This window comes from Sciurus vulgaris (genome assembly GCF_902686455.1).
Source record: "Sciurus vulgaris genome assembly, chromosome: 1".
In the NCBI taxonomy this organism is placed as follows: domain Eukaryota; kingdom Metazoa; phylum Chordata; class Mammalia; order Rodentia; family Sciuridae; genus Sciurus; species Sciurus vulgaris.
In genome coordinates this window covers 162,120,485-162,137,716 of record NC_136461.1, presented here as the reverse complement: position 1 = coordinate 162,137,716, position 17,232 = coordinate 162,120,485, and the positions used below count along the sequence as shown (strand labels likewise).

At 35.8% G+C, this 17,232-nt stretch overlaps 1 protein-coding gene across 1 annotated transcript in view; it reads left to right on the top strand.

The window, feature by feature from the left end:
- CNGB3 (cyclic nucleotide gated channel subunit beta 3) overlaps nucleotides 1-17,232 on the top strand; it is a 141,305-nt gene that overhangs the window by 45,963 nt on the left and 78,110 nt on the right. Inside the window, exons 4-6 of the mRNA XM_079146608.1 lie at nucleotides 14,852-15,006; nucleotides 15,836-15,988; nucleotides 16,842-17,050. Of these exons, the coding sequence (XP_079002734.1) occupies nucleotides 14,852-15,006; nucleotides 15,836-15,988; nucleotides 16,842-17,050 (517 nt within the window). The remainder of the gene's footprint in view (nucleotides 1-14,851; nucleotides 15,007-15,835; nucleotides 15,989-16,841; nucleotides 17,051-17,232) is intronic.

Genomic DNA, 17,232 nt, shown 5'->3' with positions numbered 1-17,232 from the left:
AATATAGAGCTGACTACCAGTACAGCTTTCTCACTGTGTTTCAGCAGTTATCAGCAACTTACTTAATTTCATCTTGCTCTTTATTAATCTACTTCTATAATAGAAGTTAGACACTTTGTCCTTTCGCTTAGTGATTTGAAAGTCAAAAACTATTTAAATTTTCCTCACATGCCCAGCCACCTTTTTCAATATGTGTAGTTTGGTTCTTGTGCTTCAGAGCAACTCATTGTCTCTTCCTGGATCTTTTATTCGAAAGAAGTAAAAGAAGCAGGCATTAATTTGGTACTTAGAGTATCCTTTAAATGTATGCACTAGTCTCTTCTTTAGTTTAATATCAAACTAGAAGTTCATTCTCCATTCTTTTTTATTAGGTATTGTTAATTCTTTACCTAGAACATAAATGTTGTCTGTTTTCAGAGGAAAGAAACTGTGTAAATATTTTCCATGAGAGAAAATATATCTCTGATGATCATTTGCTACCCCATCGCTTAAAAAATAACCTGTCTGAGAACTTTTCTCAGCCAATCATTGAACCTCCTAATTTCCAGTTGATCGTGGGAGGCTGGTACTCCAGGGCTCCATAAGCTGGTCACAGCCACACATAGCCCATCAAAATTTAGACTTCTGTCCTGCATCCTAGACCCCAACATGCTGACTCCTGACCTTTTCTGTATGCCTGATTATCAACATTCCCATTTATCTCTTCCCTAGCCTAATTTCCTTCTGTGCTATTTCTGGTTTATCTAAGGATTATATGTGATTTTGCTTCCTCAGTTCAGACAGTCTTGTTTTCCTTCTTTCTACAAATTGCCTTCATTTGCATTTAGATTATTGAATTGGTCTGAAGGGAAACCATTCCCGACAGGACTCTCCACACACATATCCCTAAGAATTAAGCCAATCTCTGAATCTTGAACTCCTGCTCCATCTCCAGACCTCAGCCACACATACCGCTGCCAAGGCAAAGACAAATCTGCCTCGGGGTAATTGACATTTGCTTTAAGGAGTTGAAATATTTATACTACTCCCTATTGGAACCGCGTCTTGCTGTTCCATATCTCAATCCAATTTACTCACAGTGGGAGAAGCTGGGTCAAAATCCACCATGTTTTAGTAGGGATTGGAATTACTGCACTTTAATGGCAAATATTGGCCTCAACTTTTTCCATATTTTTTTCCTCTTTCATGTAGTAAGTCCACCTGGACATGGATTTTCCCACTCAAGATGAATAGGTTGGTAAGGAGACCAACAGCCTCACCTGCTATATAACATATTCCTCTTCCTCAGGATGAGTTTCCCAATAAATGTTTCTCCACAGCTCCTCATTCTATAGTAACAAAAACCCCAATTCCTTCATCAGTTTCTTCTTCTTTTTAAGCATTTTATCTCTTCATTTTATTCCTAGTGTCAAAGAAATAAGCTATCACTCGATAGCTGACACAAAAGTTAAATTTGCTGCTTGCTAAGCAAGGGAGAGCTGTGCTTGAAAATTAAAGTCTCCCTGAGCAAAGCAGAGATGATCTTATACAGTGTGTTGGCAGCATGAAGTTCAAGGAAAAATCATTTTTCTCTAGATATTTTAAGATGCTATTTCATTAGTGTCCAGTGTTGGCAAAAGAAATCTGATGTAGAGTTAATGTTTATTTATTTACGGGATTGTTTCTGTGTTTTCACCTCTGAATGTTTTTGAGATTTTTCTATTTAATATTAGAGTTCTCAGATTTATGACAGTAGGCTAAATTAGAGTGCTCTCTTGGTCATCTCACTTACCTTTGTGAATCTGAAAATGTGCCCTTTTGTTCAGCTCTGAATAAAATTTCTCTATGGTGTCTTTGAATATTTTACCTGCTCTGGTTTCTGTAATCTCTCCTTTAAGAAATTATACTGGTGTTGAAATGGCTAGATCTACCCTCCATGCCTTTCTTACCATTTCTTGTCTTTTTTGCACCTATTGTCCTTTTTGTGCTACTTTCTGGGAGAATTCTTCAGCTTACTAATTTTCTCTCCGGCCATGTCCATTCTGAAATTTGCCTAATTTCACATCTTGTTTTGTTTTTATTTTTATTTTGTTTTAGCTTTTAGGTAATCAAATTTTTTATCTTCAATTCACAGTTGATTTCCTTTCATAATAATCCATACCAATTAACATAAAATAACTATTTGCTGTTATGTCTAAGAAGATAGAATTCTTTTTGAAACTATTTTTGATTTTGTTAAGTCTTGTTTCCTCGGATATTAGTTTTTCTCTTTGTTTTCTTTAGCCATTTTCATAGTATTGTTTTTGGCAATTTTTGGCTGCATGGTCAGCTTTGTACTTGAAATTCCACATAATTTGTGTAGATCAGTAGCATACCAAAAGGGAATGGAAGATTTTATCATTAACGTTATTTGGAACTATTGATACATAGGGATAATAAAAAATCAGACTAACTTAGTCATTTTTAGGCTTTCGTTTTGTTTTTTTTCTAATGCCCTACACATCATGGCACCCATTTATCACCTCTACCTGCCAAGAAGAGCATAACACTAATTCATTGTCTTGACACAGAGTTCCCCATTCCCTCTGATTTTTGTCATCTCCATGGGCTGTAACTGACTCTCAAATATAGATTCTCTTTCACTGCCTGGAGTCAGTCATTTTTACTCCCATCCACTTGATGAAAGTTTGGAGTTGGAGAAAATGACTTCACAACTCTGAATGTGGTTGATCATGGCTTCTTCTGGGCCCTGGTCTTCACTCCTCTAATGGTAGAACACTCCCAGAAACTTCGTACTTTGTGACAAACATCTCTTGGGAGTGTTGCGAGTAGTGATTTTCTTCATCGATGACAAAAACCACACTGTTCTGAGCACTGCACAATTTGTAAACATTGAATGAGTTAATATCAGCCTATGTACTCTCTGTCTTTTTAAATCTTCTCAGATTTCCTGGTTTACTAGTAATAATATCTTGTTTTTCAGCATTATAGATTTTTATAACATCTTTTCTATCATTTCTAGGGCTTTATGGCATTTACCCTATTTATCTCATTATCCATCCACTTCTTGAAATAAACTCCCTTTTTATATGTGTTCCATATCAGCCCACTAGTGGTGCCATAATAATATACTACAGACTGAGTGGCTTAAACAGAAGAAATTTATTTTTTCACAATTCGGAAACAAGAAGTTTGAGATCAAGGGTTACTAGGGTTAGTTTCTGGTGAAGCCTCTCCCTGATATATAAATGACCACCTTCTTGCTATAGTTCCACGTGGTCTTTCTTCTGTGTGTGTGCAAAGAGAAAGAATCCTCTGGCATCTCTTATAAGGGACCCACCCTTATAACCTCATTTAACCCTCTTAAAAACTCTATCTCCAACACAGTCATGGTGGGGCAAGGGCTTCAACACATGAATTTGGGGAGGGTCATGGATTTTTTTACCTAACAGAGCATATCCTAACAGAACAGTTTTTAAATAAAGAAAACATCAATTTATTTAGTATAAATGAATGAATAAGAACAGATGTTAGGATGTAATTAAAATGAAAGGAATTAACTAAAGAACCTTCAAAGTGAATATAGAACATATTATCTTTCCTGATTCAGAGTAAGTATACAATGAATAACTGTTGAATAAATGTATGAGATGCTCAAAGTGTACCTCAAAACTTCCCCGAGACAAATTTTCAGAAACATTTATGAATATTTTCTTTGACTCTTGCAGGTTGCTACTAGACTCACACACACACACACACACACACACACACACACACACACACACACAGGAAAACATGATATTCTACTTGATGCTTAACTACTAAAAAAATTCCTGAAACTATTAAGAAATTTTTAATGAATTTTATTGAAATGAAATTTATTAGCATTATGATTATATAATGTTTATATTGATGTTTATTCATTCTTTTTTTGATTGGGTTAAGATTTGGAAAATGTCACTGTTCCTTATGTGTGTTGGTGTGTACAAACAGATACATGCATCTATGTGTTCATCTATATGGGTTTTAGGGATACAAGTGAACAATCTATGTGGCGATATTATTATAACATTTTTGGTTAATTTAGTCTTAAAATGGCTACCTAAATTTTAATAGGATTAGGTACAACCACATTTATGGGCCATTCGAATGTGATTCATTAACAATAGAAATAAACATCATGAAAATAATCTCCAGTATTTACATATTAATAGAAGAAAATCTCTGGAAAGTAGACAGCTGACAGGGTGTGAGGAAATAAGCTCTGGAGTCATAAATGCATTGTAGCATTTTGCAGACAGATCAAGAATATTTGAGGTTAAGAAATTGTACATCATAATATCCATATGTACATTAGCATATGTACAAGTTAATGTGTACAAACAATACCATATGCATAAGTGAAATGTGATAAACAACTCAAAATCTTCATAGGATTTAGGGGTGAATGTGAGAAGAAATTGATTGAGTTGTATTTATACTCATCAAAATTTACTAAAAATTTAAAGTATTTATGGTAGACTGCCAGATACTTGGGTAAAAAATGAGAATTTTGTGCTAATTTCAATTATTTTCATTCAGCAATATATTCTCCCAAAATATTTACCTATTCAAACCAGGTTATCAGGGATTGAATCCAGGGGTACTTAACCACTGAGCCACATTCCCAGCCCTTTTTTTCTTTTCTAATTAGTTACACATGACAATACAATGCACTTTGACACATCACACATAAATGGGGTATAATTTCTCATTCTTCCAGTAGTACATGATATAGAATCACACCAGTCATGTGATCATATCTGTACTTGGGTAATAATGTCTAATTCATTCTAGTATCCTTCCTAGCCCCATACCCCCTTCCTTGCACTCCCCTCTACCTAATCTAAAGTAACTCTATTCTACCCTAGCCACCCCCTTATTGTGAATTAGCATCTGTGTATCAGAGAAAACATTTGGCCTTTGGTTCTTTGAGATTAGTTTATTTCTCCAACTCCATCCATTTACCAGCAAATACCATGATTTCATTCATCTTTAAGGCTAAGTAATATTTCAATATGGATAATTTCTTTATCCATTCATCAACTGAAGGATATCTAGGTTGGTTCCATAATTTAGCTATTGTGAGTTGAGCTGCTATAAGTATAGATGTGGCTATGTCACTCTAGTATACTGATTTTAAGTCCTTTGAGTATAAGACAAGGAGTGGGATAACTTGATCAAATGGGGGTTCCATTTCAAGTTTTTTAAGGAATCTCCATACTGCTTTCCAGAGTGGTTGCACCAATTTGCAGACCCACCAACAATGTATGAGTGTGCCTTATTCCCCACATCCTCACCAACATTTATTGTTATTTGTATTCTTGATAAGTGCCATTCTGACTAGAGTGAGATGGAATCTTAGGGTAGTTTTGATTTGCATTTCTCTAATTGCTAAAGATGTTGAACATTTTTTCATATATTTGTTGATCAATTGTATTTCTTTTTCTGTGAAGTGTCTGTTCAGTTCTTTAGTTCATTTCTTGATTGGGTTATTTGGTTTTTTGGTGTTTGTTTTTTGCATTCTTGACATATCCTGGAGATTAATGCTCTATCTGAAGTGGAGGTGGTAAAGATTTTCTCCTATTCTCTTGGGTCTCTCTTCACATTATGGATTGTTTCTTTTGCTGAGAAGAAGCTTTATGGTTTGAATTCATCCCATTTATTGATTCTTGATTTTACTTCTTGTGCTGCAGGAATCTTACTAAGGAAATCAGATTCTAGGCCAATGTGGTGAATATTTGGGCCCACTTTTTTATCTATTAAGCATGGGCTTCTCTTTTCTAGTGCCTAAATCTTTAATACACATTGAGTTGAATTTGGTGCAGGGTAAGAGGGATTTAATTTCATTTTGTAACATGTAGATTTCCAATTTTCCCAGCACCTTTTGTTGAATAAGCTATCTTTTCTCCAGTGGATGTTTTTGGCACCTTTGTCTAGTATAAGATAACTATATTTATGTGGGTTTGTCTTTGTGTCTTCTATTCTGTACCATTGGTAGACACATCTGTTTTGGTGGCAATACCATGCTGTTTTGGGTATTATGGCTCTGTAGTATAGTTTAAGTTCTCGTATTATAATATCTCCAGCTTCATTTTTCTTCTTAAGGATTACTTTGGCTATTCTGAGTCTCTTGTTTTTCCAAATGAATTTTGTGATTGCTTTTTCTAGTTCTATGAAGAATGTCATTGAAATTTTAATAGGAATCACATTAAATCTGTATAATGTTTTTGATAGTATGGCCATTTTGACAATATTAATTGTGCCTATCCAGGAGCATGGGAGGTCTTTTCATCCTCTAAGGTCTTCAATTTCCTCCTTTAGTGTTCTTTAGTTTCATTGTAAAAGTCTTTCACCTCTTTTGTTAGATTGATTCCTGAGTATTTTTTTTTTTTTGAGACTGTTGTAAATGGGGTTGTTTTCCTAGTTTCTCTTTCAATAGATTCATAATTTTATGTCCTGCTACTTTGCCGAATTCATTGATTAGTTCTAGATGTTTTCTGGTGGAATTTTTTGGATCTTCTAAATATAGAATCAGGTCACCTGCACATAGTGATAGTTTGAGTTCTTCTTTTCCTATTCATACACCTTTAATTTCTTTCTCCTGTCTACTTGCTCTGTCCAGCCTTTTTTTAATGTTTTATTTAGAGACAGGGTCTCACTGAGTTGCTTAGGGCCTCACTAAGTTACCAAGGTTGGCTTTGAACTTGCAATCCTCTTGCCTTCACCTACTGAGCTGCTGGGATTACAGGCATGCAACACCACACCCAGCCCCAGTTACTTTGCTCCAAATGTAACTTTTGAAAACAACCATCTGAATTTATCAGTAGTTATTGCCCAAAGAGAACAAAGGAAAAAAAGACCTCTCCCCCATATTTCCCAAATTAGAATACAACATTTTCTGCCTAATTCCTATGTGATTCAATGAGATAGAAATGGCAGGTTTAAAGGGACTTTACCAGGAATTTTTGAAAAATTAAAGTTGGTTAAAAAGGAACTGAATTCTAATTAAGAATTAAAGAAAATCTAGTAAAATTTGCTAAAACCAAAATTGATTCAAGACTCTATTGGAAGTGCTGGGATTGTAGCCTAGTGGTAGAATACTTGCCTAACATGTGAGGCACTGGGTTCAATCCCCAGCACTATATAAAAATAAATAAAATAAAGGTATTATGTCCATCTACAATTTTAAAAAATTTTCAAAAAAGACTTTATTAGAGGAAATAAATACTACTTTTAAATAAGTTCAGAAAATAATGAATATAAATCCAAATAATATATAGGGAACAGAGGCAGATTCTATGTAGCTTTTTTACAAAATACGTAAGGATGGGGAGAAAACTGACAAAATCCAATGGCATTGTGCATTTTCTTAACCAATTTTCTTAAAGAGCACCCATGTAATCTTGCTTTCTAAAATTAAAGCTCTCCTCTAGCCCTCATCCTACTCACTTTGTGTGCAGCATGAGACACCACTGACCTCCTTTTTCAAACTGTTACATTTCTTGATTTTTGTGACATTTTTCTCTCTTAGATCTGCCTAATTGCTACTTCTCAGTTCCTTTTTTTAATGCTACTCCTTAAATGTCAGCAAATTCCAGGGTTGTGAACTCCCAATCTTTTCTTGTTCTATGCAGTCTCTTACCAGTAATCTCCCCCACAGAATAATATCTACCATCTCCTCTAGACAGGTGAATGAATCCTGGCTCAACATCTCTAGCTCCTTCCTCCCTTCCAGTCTTGAGCCCCAACTTCTCAACTGCCTGCTGTACTGAATGTAAAGAGATTTTAATTTTTTAATCACACATCAAGTTTAACATGCACTAAATTTTACAAATGTATTTAAATGTCTCTTATAATGCCATCTGAGTTGCCCGTGTGGTATCACAATTGTCCATGTTGCTACCTCAGATTCGTTTCCTAGGGCTGCCATAACAAATTACCACAAACTGAATGGCTTACAATACAGAAATTTACTCTCACAGTTCTGGAGGTTAGAGGCCCAAATCAAGGTGTCAGCAAAGTTGACCCTTCAGAAATCACTGGGGATGACTCTGTTCCACGCCTCTCTTCTAACTTCCAGTGATTGCCCAGCAATCAGTGGTGTTTCTTGTCTTATCGATACCTCATTCCAGGTTCTGCCTCTGTTGTCACGTGGTGTTCTTACTATGGGCCTTCTCCATGTCCTCATTGCCAGACATCTTTTCTTTTGAGACAGGGTCTCACTGAGTTGCTGAGTGTCTGGCAAAGTTGCTGAGGCTGGTCTCAAACTTGTGATCCTCCTGTTTCAGCCTCCCGAGTAACTGCGATTACAAGTGTGTGCACCACTGTACCCAGCCATGTGGCCTTCTTATAAGGACTCCAGTCATGAGGCTAAGGGTTTACCCTGCTCCAATATAAATTCAACTTAAATACAAATACTCTTCAGCTTATATAAGGTTACATCCTAGTAAGCCCATGGTTAAAATATCATAACGTCAAAAATGCATTCAAGGGTTAGGGATGTAGCTCAGTGGTAGAGTGTCTGCCTTGCATGTATGAGGCCCTGGTTTTGATCCCCAAAAGCTCCCCAGAAAATGCAACCCAACTTACCAAACATCATAGCACAGCAACAGAGCACACTGTAGAGCACAGGTTGCTTGCCCTCACAGTGGTATGACTGATTGGGTCACTGCTGCTGCCCAGCATCACAAGAGGGTCATACTGGGTAACACTAGCCCAGAAAAAAAGATCAAACCTCCAAGTTCAAAGTACAGTTACTACTGAGTGCTTATCACTTTTGCCCCATCATAAAGTCAAAACATCATAAACTAAATGATGTTAAGTCAGGGGCCATCCATAATTAAATATGCAAATAACTTATTTCTAAATATTCTGAGGTTCCAGGTGAACGTGAATCTTGGCAGATATTATGCAATGTAGTACAATGACCGAACTTGAAATTTTATACTTTTCTATTAACCCACATAATTTAAATTGATCATCTCCCTTCTCCAATTCATATTTCCCTCTCATCACAACTATCTTCTTTCTTTTACTAATTATTTTTCTAAACCATAGTTAATCATGCCTCTCCTCTGCTTGGAGTTCAACTGTGCTTCCCTGTCAGTTTCAGCTGAACTTAAAGGCAAATTCTAGTTGATTGATTGGGGATTGTTGAAATTTTTGAGACTTTATTGCACTCCACGAAGCTACAACCAACACCCCTTTGCTCACTTTGCTTCTTTCTTCTGGAATACCTACCTTTCATCCAATCCAAGTACCATTTGTCCTTTAGGGTTTAACACTTCTGTGTACTCATCCCTGACCACCACCTACCCATGATATCATTCCATCAAAATTTATCATCTTCATTAGCTCACATTGTTCTATTGGGCAGTAGGACCATTTAGAGAGCATTTATTGTATCCATTTAGCTTAATCTGGATAAATGTTTTAATTTCTCACGTGTGCGGTACTATAAATAAAAGTATATGCATGCATTTCTATGTATGTATATGTATGCATTTGTGTACATATGTATATATGTATTTGAATTGAAAAGTTTACTCTGATGCTTTAATTGATAGAAACTAGATGCTAAGTACAGCAGTGTTTAAAATGGAGTTAAAAAAATAAGGAATTGTTGAGTTCAGTATGAATATCATGCATAAATGAAATGTTAAATCACTGTATGAAGATGAAGACGCTTCCTGCACATTGCAGTCAACCTGTTCTGAATAAATTAGACAAAGTAAAAAAAGCATGTGTCTTACAGACAAAAAAAAAAAATTGTCATCTTAAAGATAATGTGGTATCGCTCCACCACAAGAAGAAATGAAATTCTGTCATTCATGGCAACATGGATGAAACTGCAGGGCATTATGTTAAGTGAAATAAGCCAGACAAAAGACAAATCCCACATGTTCTCACTAGTGTGTGGAAGCCAAAAGAGTCGATCTCATAGAAGTAGAGGTAGATTAGTAGTCACTAGAGGATAGGAAGAATAAGTGAGAAAGGCATAGAGAAAGTGGAATGATGGGTACCAAAATAGTGTCAGAGATAAGTGCTAGTATTTTACAGCATAGTAGTGACCATACTTTATAGCAGTTTATGATATCTTTTGTAAAGAATTACAAGAGAGAAGTTCAAAACTTCTGGACACAAAGAAATGGCAAATGTTGAAAGAAATAGAAAAGCTAATTATCCTGATTTGATCATTACACGTGGCATACATGTATCTAATTCACAGTGTACCACATAAAGTCATTATTATGTACCAATTCAAAACAAAAAAGAAATGCAAAGAAAAAAATTTTAATAGTAAAATTTAGTAATCTAGTAATCTTTTCATGTTATGCTAAAATAGCCATCGTAAACTAGAGAACATGTCTTTTCTGGATATACATGAAACCTTTCCGAAAGTCCTAATAAACAAAGACAATTTTTTAAAAAATTTCAACATTTGTATCTTTAATGTTTACTCTTTCTTAAAAGTGATATTAGTGAGTACACCTATAAACCATGAGTTTTTCTTTCCTATCTCTCCCTTCACAATGCCTTTTTCCTACTTTACAAAAAAGGAAGATCTGTTTCTCACCCAAGCAAAAACTTTTGTGAATCCAAAGAGAGACAATTATCAGTTACGTGATGTTTTTTCTGCCTATACCACTGCTTGAATTGTAAAAAATCCTATTTTTTTCATTAACTTTAATGAGATTCTTATGTACCCTTATTTTTAAAGTCACAAAAATTTATTTTAACAATAACTAATTCATTTTTCTTCCACAAAGGTACATAAATCATACATATGTCTCAATAAAAGATAACTCAATAAGACCTTCCTTCTGAATGTAAAACTTTTCATTCCAATCTTTTTTCCAAAATTTGTGCATCTAAATTTGTAAAATATTTTTCCTGCCTACCTATTCTTTCATCAAGTAGTTATGAGGAATAATTTTTTAAAAACTATACAACATGAACTAAAAATATCAAATACAGTTGAAATGAAACAATTAAAGCAAATCAATTGGTTCCCTCTTCTACCCACATTTAGTTCTTTATGTCATGAAATATACATTTCTTCATCTCTATTTATCTTTATCTGTTCAGTCACAAAATAACCTGAAGAAAAATACATGCATAGCTTTTGTATGTATGCAGTTAGAGGAAAAGAACAACAATGATTACCTAGGAAAGAAGCCAATAAAAAGAAAGAGAAGATGAAATACAGTGGCATATTAATGTTCCAGGTCACACAGAAATTAAAATGTATAGTTGCTGAAATATAGACATGTATCTGAAATGCTGTCATGTTTCTAATATTATTTTCGGCATTTTAACCATGAGATACATTTATACAATATAAACTGGTATGATTAAGGGGCAAGTATATGGGCAATTAGGGCTTATAGATAATTCAGGAAATGAAGAAATATTCTCCTTAGCCCTTAGGGCATGAATCATACATTTGACAGTTTGAACACAGGACTTTATAGTTAATGATCCACTAACCCTCAACTTTACTTTTTATAGATTTTTTTAAAGCATTGCAGAATATCAAATAAGGTCAAGCAAAAGGTTAGAGTAGCAGGTTTATTTAACAAGCAATTATTTAAAATCTACCTTGTCCAAGGGCTTGTGAAGTACAAAAAAAAAAATACTTAATTCTGACCTTGAGAACCTCACAGTGTATGACGACATAATCCACATGTTGCTTCAGATATCCCACAGGGACTGATATCCACCAAGTTCTTGTCCCCAGAACTGTATTGCTGAATGCCTCCTTAGTCACACAAATAAGTACTTATCACACAGGTCCAACTGTGAACTGGACCTACACAAACAAAAAGAACTCACTTTTTTCCATGTACCTATGTACATAAACATCTGACTTCCAAATTTCTATTTATATTCATGTCATCTTCAAGAACCTAGTTTCTTATAATAAAAACTTGGGAGTCGTTCCTGGTTCTTTATTTGACTTACCCCAAACTCCATAAAATTCACCAAATCCTGTGCGTTCTTACAAAGTTTTCTTTAATCTCTCTTCTCCTCTAGTCAGTTATAATGTAACCTATTAGAGTAACTGTCTTCCTCATCTGCATGCTTTCATGATGGGGCTCTTCCACCCATCCTCTTATTATTGCTACTTCTCCAAATTACAAATCTATTTGCCTCTTGTTCTCATTTGCATAATTGTCTGCACTGATTCCTCTTTACAACTTGAAGTCCAAACTCCTTTTATGTGCATGTGATGCTGGAGATTGAACCAGGACCTTTTGAATGCAAGGCAATTACTCTACCAACTGAGCTATATCCCCAGACCATGAAAGCCTAAACTCTCAAGCATAAAGCCAGTGAAACTTTTCTGTATTCATTATGCATTTCCAGACCCACCCACCATCACTCTTGTCATGGTCTGAACCTGACCCCCTCCACACATACACAGCAAAATATTTGCTGAATGTATCACATTCTTTCACATCTTTGTACTGCTCTCCTGTCTTAGAAGGTCAGTCCTTCACTTCCCCGTCAAAAGTCTGTTAATCCCTTAAGACTTTAAAATTTTCCTCTCCTTAACACCCCAAGCCAATTTCAGTTCAAGCATAGTTATGTTATGGTTTGGATATAAGGTGTCCCCCAGAAGCTCATGTGTGACACAATGCAAGCAGGTTTAGAGGTGAAATGATTGGGTTATGAGAGACTTAACTCAATCTGTGGATTAATCCCCTGATAGTAACCGTAGGCTAGTAGGGTGTGACTGGAGGAGGTGGGTCCTTCCAGGTTCGCCTTGGGGTATTTATTTTGTCCTAGATAAGCGGAGCTCTCTTTATGCTTCTTCTTCTGATGTCTTGAGTCACTTTGCTCCACCACACTCTCCCACCATGATGTTCTACTCACCTCCAGCCCCAAGGAATGGAACCAGCTGTCTATGGACTGAGACCTCTGAAACCATAAGCCCCCAAATAAACTTTTCCTCCTCTAAAATTGTTCTGGTCAAATCTTTTGTCATAGTAGTGGAAAAGTTGACTAAAACATCTTATTACTTATTGTTAGGCATTAATTTATATTCATCTATGAATATTCATAGGATCAGTCTCTAACTCATCTATATTTGCTCAATAACTGTTTGGTAGCATACTAGATTTTAAGAAAGAATCAAAATTCATTAAAAACATCACATGATACCCCATAAATATTTATAATTTTTATGTTTTTATGTATCAGAAATATATTTAATTTTTTAAATGATGGGGAAAGGAATCAATGGATGAAATCTATACCAACTATTTTTTCTATACCAATTCTTATCGGAAAAAAAAGTTATTCTGCTTTTATAGACCTAGGATCCATCTATTTCTGTATTTTTTTAAAGATGCATCTAATTTTCTTCCACTGCAATTCAGTCTCCACCATTCTTAAACAGACTTATAAATGTCTTATCTATGTGAAGACTCTTGATATTGAGACAGGACACTTGACCCTTGAAACAGGCATAAATCAGGAGAATAAAAAAGAAGAAAGAAAAACACCAGTAGTCTGAGACTCTGTAAACAGTTATAGATGTAATACATTCATGGACCAGGTAGAGAATAGGAAGAAGTTCATGAACAAGGGTTTATACTAGTAGTATTCTCTTAAGTAAAATCTGCAAGTTACCCAGTTCCAATGTGAAACTCCATGTATTCCAGTTTGGAAGTGAGAAAGGAATAAAATGTATGAATGTGAGGAGACAAGGATGGATACAGCTGACATGGACCCATGTACCTAGACCCAGTGTTGGACATTGGAAGGAAGAGAGAGAGTGAGAGCTCTGGAGGAAAGATGAAAGGAAATTCAGATCTTTAGTAGTTTATTATGCCCAATACTCTATTAGTCTGTTTCTGTGCTTTCTTGGAAAGGAAGTTTATTAGAACACACCAGCTATATTTATATTCAATTGCTGTGTAACAAATTGTCACAAACTCGGTGGCTTAACACCTATTCATTAGGTCACAGTTCCATAGAGCAGAAGTCTGGATGGTCTTGGCTGGGTTCTTTAGTTAAAATTTCACAAGACTGAAATCAAGGTGCCAGTTCAGGCAAATCTCTCATTTGGAGGATTTGGAGAAGCTCTACTTTCAAATACAATCAAGTTATTGGCAAAAAGCAGTTCCTTGTGGTTGTTGGACTGAGGTTCCTGCTTTCTATTTACCAGCTAGCCAAGGATCACTCAGCTATTAGAGTCCTCATGTAATTCTTAACCACTGGCGTCTTGTTTAAAGTCAGCAATGCGGGCTTTCTCTCAATTAACAATCAATTAACAATCTTATGCTTCAAGTTACATTGTGACTTCCTGCTCTGTCACCAGCTGAAGAAACTGTTTGTAAAGGGCTCATGTGATTAGATCAGGCCCACCTGTATCATCTCATTATCTTGAAGGGAACTATACCATATCTACAAACTAATTAGAAGAGCAAATCCCACCATGTTTTTTGTACCCAAGATGATGCAGGATTTAGACACCAAGCAGCAGGAAATCTGGGAGCCATCTTCGATTTCTGACAACCATGTTGGCTACATCTTTACTTCTAGTAATAGAATTCAATGACAGAATCACAGTCATTTAGATCTGATATTGTCAAAAATTATCATTTGCTGTTTGTGGATTTTAATTTTTTAGTAACAAATCTGTATTCTACCCAAAACTATTTCCATTAAATGTTAATATTTGAATTGTTTTATTCAATTGCAAAAGGAGGAAGTTAATAACCTTGATTATATAAGAAAGGTGGAAATACTTAATCTTTCCCTTGTGGGTGTCTTCTCCTGGGCCCATCTCTAACTCCACTTTTTGTTTTTCTTCATTTAGTCCAAAGAGCAAACCACCTGAAGCCCCTATTATAAATGAATACGTTGATGCCCAGCTACACAACCTGGTGCAAAGGATGCGTCAAAGAACAGCCGTGTACAAGAGAAAGCTGATAGATGGAGAACTATCCTCGCCTGAAGCCAGTCCACAAACTGGTAAACAATGTTCCCTTGAAGTACCAGGGAGAAGGAAGTCATGAGGGGATATGTGCTTTGCAAATGATGCTGTTTGGATCCCCCAAAACAGATCCTGAGACAATGATTTAGGTACAAATAGTTTATTTTGAGAGTGATACATACATGTGTGTGGATGTGAGAATGTACACACACACACATATGTATCTAAGAGATTTCAGAAAGTTTGTTTAATAACAGATAAATACAAATCAAATTGTTAATTACATGGGATAGAATTGAAGTCTTCCTTTTTAGTTCTATATAAGGAAAATTGAGTTTTCAAAAGGACCTATGTCTTATATGATCATTTTTTAAAGAGGTGAGGCTTAAATAAATCAGCCATTATAGTATGACAAAGACCTACTGAAAAGACTACTTTGAGCTTTAATTGTCCATGATTTGAAGGATATGTGTGAAAGAAATACTTTAGCACCAAACTAAAACCTGTAGGATGGTGTGCGTTTGTTTTGTAATACCTTTGTGATACTTTATTACTGAGTTTTAAACTTGCTGTGTATTTCTCATATTCCAGTGTTTTCATTACTTGAATATTTTCATATATGTGAAAATATATGTATACATAAAATACATGTATACATTTTTACTTTATACATATAAGGTGTGAAACATGATGTTTTGATATACATACAGTGAAATGGCACTATTTTAAACATGAGAGTTTTGCCTCATCTGTCTGTATTGAAAGAAGATTTTCAAATGTTCTGAATGCATCAAACCTAGTTTTTTGTGGATTAATCTAACTTTCATTAACCTATTTAAAATACTTCTTCTTTTTCCTCCTATACAGCAAAGCCCACAGCTGTAGCAGCAACACAAGAAAGTGATTCTAAGTTAAAAAAAGAGGATTACCATGTCATGTCGAGTTGGAAATTCTGGAAGGTGCCTCTTTCAGAAAGCCTGAAGAGAATTAGACGTCCAGGAAGTATAGATTCACACACAGGTACCATCAAAGGCAACCTACTGGGAGGGCTGGCTATCACCAAGAAATGACTCTGACTCAAAGTCCAGGAGCATCTCTTTTCCCTAGCCATGTTCTGAATGTATCTGGAAAGTATAATCTAAGCTACATAATCTGCAAAGGATTGTTGGGCCCTCTATGGTAGAGAGAAATAAAAAAGATTCCTGTCTGTTTTTAAAAGGCAGTCAAGGGCCTGTCTTATACATAATTACCTTTGAAAAGAAGGTCCCAAACCACTCAGCAATATGTACACACACACAAAAAAAAAATCATTATAAAGCGTCCATCTTCTTCCAGGACTTCACACTGTTAATTATTCTAATCAAACAATTTCCTCCTGCAGCCTCCCCTGGGCAGAGGGAGACAATATGTGAAGCAAGGCAGACTGCCTTAATGGGTTGATTGTCTGCACCCCTCCAGAGCCAAGCCCTCTGGCAGGATGCAGCCTTGCCCTGCGCCGTCCTGCAGCTCAGTCACTGAGGAGCAGAATCCTGTTGAGCTACAGTGGAGGCCTGAGCAGGATCTCTCTCATTTCTTGGGTTTCCACTTTCCTGACTCCAAATAGTGTGGTTACCCGTTGGGACAGACTCAGTGTGACCAGGAGACAGGAAGGAGATTGTCTGCTGCTGAGAGAGTTAATAAGGTCAGTTTACATCCCTCCTACAGTACGATACTTCCAGCTCCAGAAGCATAATTGTGCTGAATGTATAATAGAGGACTTATTGCAAATTGCTTATCTCCAAAAGCTAGGGCCTCCATTTGATCAAACTAAGCAAGAGAATTCTTTTATGATCTTTGTTCCATGACATTTGGATGACTCCAATTGTTTTTCTAGATCGACTCTATCTTTTGTGGCTCTTACTTATCACCATTGCTTTTAACTGGAACTGCTGGTTTATCCCACTGCGCCTAGTCTTTCCATATCAAACACCAGACAACACACTCTACTGGCTTATTATGGACATCATGTGTGACATCATCTACCTCTCCGATATGCTGTTTTTCCAGCCCAGACTCCAGTTTGTAAAAGGAGGAGAAATAATAGTAAGTGGAGTTTCAGAAAAGAAACTAACAAATGAACATTATCTAACCAGTCTACAAAAAATAAATTAGCATCGTTATCTTATTCAATGTTCAACTGACTATCTCTATATGGAGGGGTCCTTAACTACAGGACACCATCAGTAAGAATAATAATAATGATAGAATCACACACAAAAAATAAA